Source organism: Eubalaena glacialis, chromosome 8 (genome assembly GCF_028564815.1).
Source record: "Eubalaena glacialis isolate mEubGla1 chromosome 8, mEubGla1.1.hap2.+ XY, whole genome shotgun sequence".
NCBI lineage: Eukaryota > Metazoa > Chordata > Mammalia > Artiodactyla > Balaenidae > Eubalaena > Eubalaena glacialis.
The window spans coordinates 117,602,681-117,605,046 of record NC_083723.1 but is presented as its reverse complement, the minus strand read 5'-3'; the positions used below and the strand labels follow the sequence as shown (position 1 = coordinate 117,605,046).

Genomic DNA, 2,366 nt, shown 5'->3' with positions numbered 1-2,366 from the left:
CTTTGGAAGCAGCATGTTGAGAAAGCACCTGTAAGGATTCTAGCCCAGAGGCAGGAAAAACTGGACCATTTTTTAGAACAAGTTAATAAGACGTCCCTCATGGGGAGGGGGGGATGGGAATGGACCCATCAACCCACCTCCCTCTCTGCAGCCCTACTCCCTCCTACCCTCTAAATTCCACCCAGCCCTTTCTTCACCAGCAGGGCCCGAGGAGCATAGCCCACAAACTCTCCCTTCCCGCATTGCTCTCCCACAGGTCCCTCTGGGCAGCCAGTGCATGGACAGCCGCAGCAACGCCACCATGCCCTGCGGCCTCCTCCTGCAGGGCTTCGCTGAGTCTCCCCACCTGAGGCCCGTGCTCTTCCTGCTGCTGCTGGCCGTGCACCTGGCTACCCTGAGCGGGAACCTGCTCATCCTGGTGGCCATGGCCTCAGTGCCCAGCCGGCCGCCCCTGCTACTCTTCCTGTGCCAGCTGTCAGCCATCGAGCTCTGCTACATGCTGGCGGTGGTGCCCCGCTCCCTGGCCCAACTGGCCTCGCCAGGCCGCGGCCGAGGCAGCCCCATCTCCTTCCTGGGCTGCGCTGTTCAGATGCAGATGTTCGTGGCTCTGGGCGGGGCCGAGTGCTTCCTGCTGGCCGCTATGGCCTGTGACCGCTACGTGGCCATCTGCAACCCGCTGCGCTACGCGGCTGTGGTGACACCTGGGCTGTGCACGCGGCTGGCCCTGGCCTGCTGCCTCGGGGGACTGGCGGTGTCCGTGGGGCTCACGGTGGCCGTCTTCAACCTGCCTTTCTGCGGCTCCCGCCTGCTAGTGCGTTTCTTCGGCGACATCACAGTGCTGCTGCACCGGGCCTGCACGCAGAGCTACGCGGAGGAGCTGCGTCCGCTGGGCGCCGGCCTGGTGCTGCTGCTGCGGCCCTCGGTGCTCATCCTGGCCTCCCATGGCGCCATCGCCGCCGCCCTGAGCCGCCTGCGCTCCCCACGCGGCAGGCGCAAGGCCGCCTCCACCTGCGCCTCGCACCTGGCCGTCACCTTCCTCCACCATGGCTGTCCCACCTTCACGTACGTGCGGCCCAAGGCCAGCTACTCCCCACGGCAGTATCGCACGCTGGCGCTGGTCTACACCAACGTCACGCCGCTGCTCTACCCGCTCATCTACAGCCTGCGCAACCGCAAAATCACCGCCACCATCCGCAGGGTGCTGAGCCCCAGGGCAGGGTCTGTGTGAGACATGATAGCCGGCAGGGACCAGGCCAGAGGGGGCAGCTCTGCTCCCTAAAGCTTCCCCTATCAGCAGGTGTCTGCGTTGAGGACGCCACCGGGAGAGCTCAAGAACCGGACTCAGAAAAGAGAATCTGGAAAAGTGTCCCCCTAAGGAGAGTCTCCCAGCAGTTTCCCCATCCTCCGCCAGTTCTGTGTGGAATAGAACCCTAGACCTGATTTGAGTGGATCCATCAGTACCTGTAGAGTTCTTCCCATGTGCTGGGCTTGGGCAAGGTAGCGGGCTTGTAGTGACAAAGAAGGCACAACTCATGCCCCAGGGAGCTCACAGGGAGAGAGGACAGATGTGAGAAGAAAACAGGAGATGGATGGAGTGGCTCATGCTAGACTTTTCCAGGGGAGAGGGGAGTCAAGGAAAACTTCTTGGGGGGCAAAGATGGCTCAGTGGAGAACTGTAGGATGGGCAGAGGTCAGCCAAGTGAAGAGGAGAGTGAAGAATGCTCTAAATGGAACTGGTTAAACAGGGGCTGGGGCATTTCGGTAAGGTCCTTGTAAAAGGCTGAAGGATTTGAGTTCATGGAGTGATACGATAGCTTGCCCCTCCTTGTGTGGTCACTCTGGCCACAGTGTGGCGAATGGACTGGAGACATGGAGACCCATGGAAGCTGTTGCCATATTCCAGGAAGAGAGGTGATGGAGTCTGGACCAGAGTGTTGACCCAGCTGATTAAGGGACATGGAAAGAGTAAAGAGATATGCAGGAGGAAGAAACTACAGAATCTTGATTAGATATGAGGGCGAGGAAGAAAGAGAAGCTAAGGATCATTTCTAACCTAGGTCACCAGGTGGATGGTGGTACAATTCGCTGAAAAGGACCCAGGAGCAGGTGCAAGTGAGGAGAGGAGGAGGATGGGGGCTTCTGCTTAGAACGTGTGGAGTTGAGATGCTGCCAGGACAAGCCAGTGAAGATAGTGACTGAGGAAGCAAATACACCAGTCTAGAGCTCAGGGGAGAGATTCAAGAGGAAGGACAGATTTGAGATTACAGATAGCTACTGAGACCAGGAAGTGATATCACCCACCAGAAAGTTAATAATTGCTCTCTATGTGGTAAGATTATAGGTGATTTATATTTTATTGATTATAT

At 58.2% G+C, this 2,366-nt stretch overlaps 1 protein-coding gene across 1 annotated transcript; it reads left to right on the top strand.

Moving 5' to 3' along the window:
* The first annotated feature begins 277 nt into the window (after nt 1-277).
* On the top strand, nt 278-1,228 carry LOC133096517 (olfactory receptor 10AC1-like). The gene has a single exon (XM_061198130.1). The coding sequence runs from the start codon at nt 278-280 to the stop codon at nt 1,226-1,228; it is 951 nt and encodes a 316-aa protein (XP_061054113.1).
* The last annotated feature ends 1,138 nt before the right edge of the window (nt 1,229-2,366 follow it).

Coding starts and splice junctions, on each gene's coding strand:
- LOC133096517 (XM_061198130.1), top strand. CDS start 278: ATGGACAGCCGCAGCAACGCCACCATGCCCTGCGGCCTCCTCCTGCAG.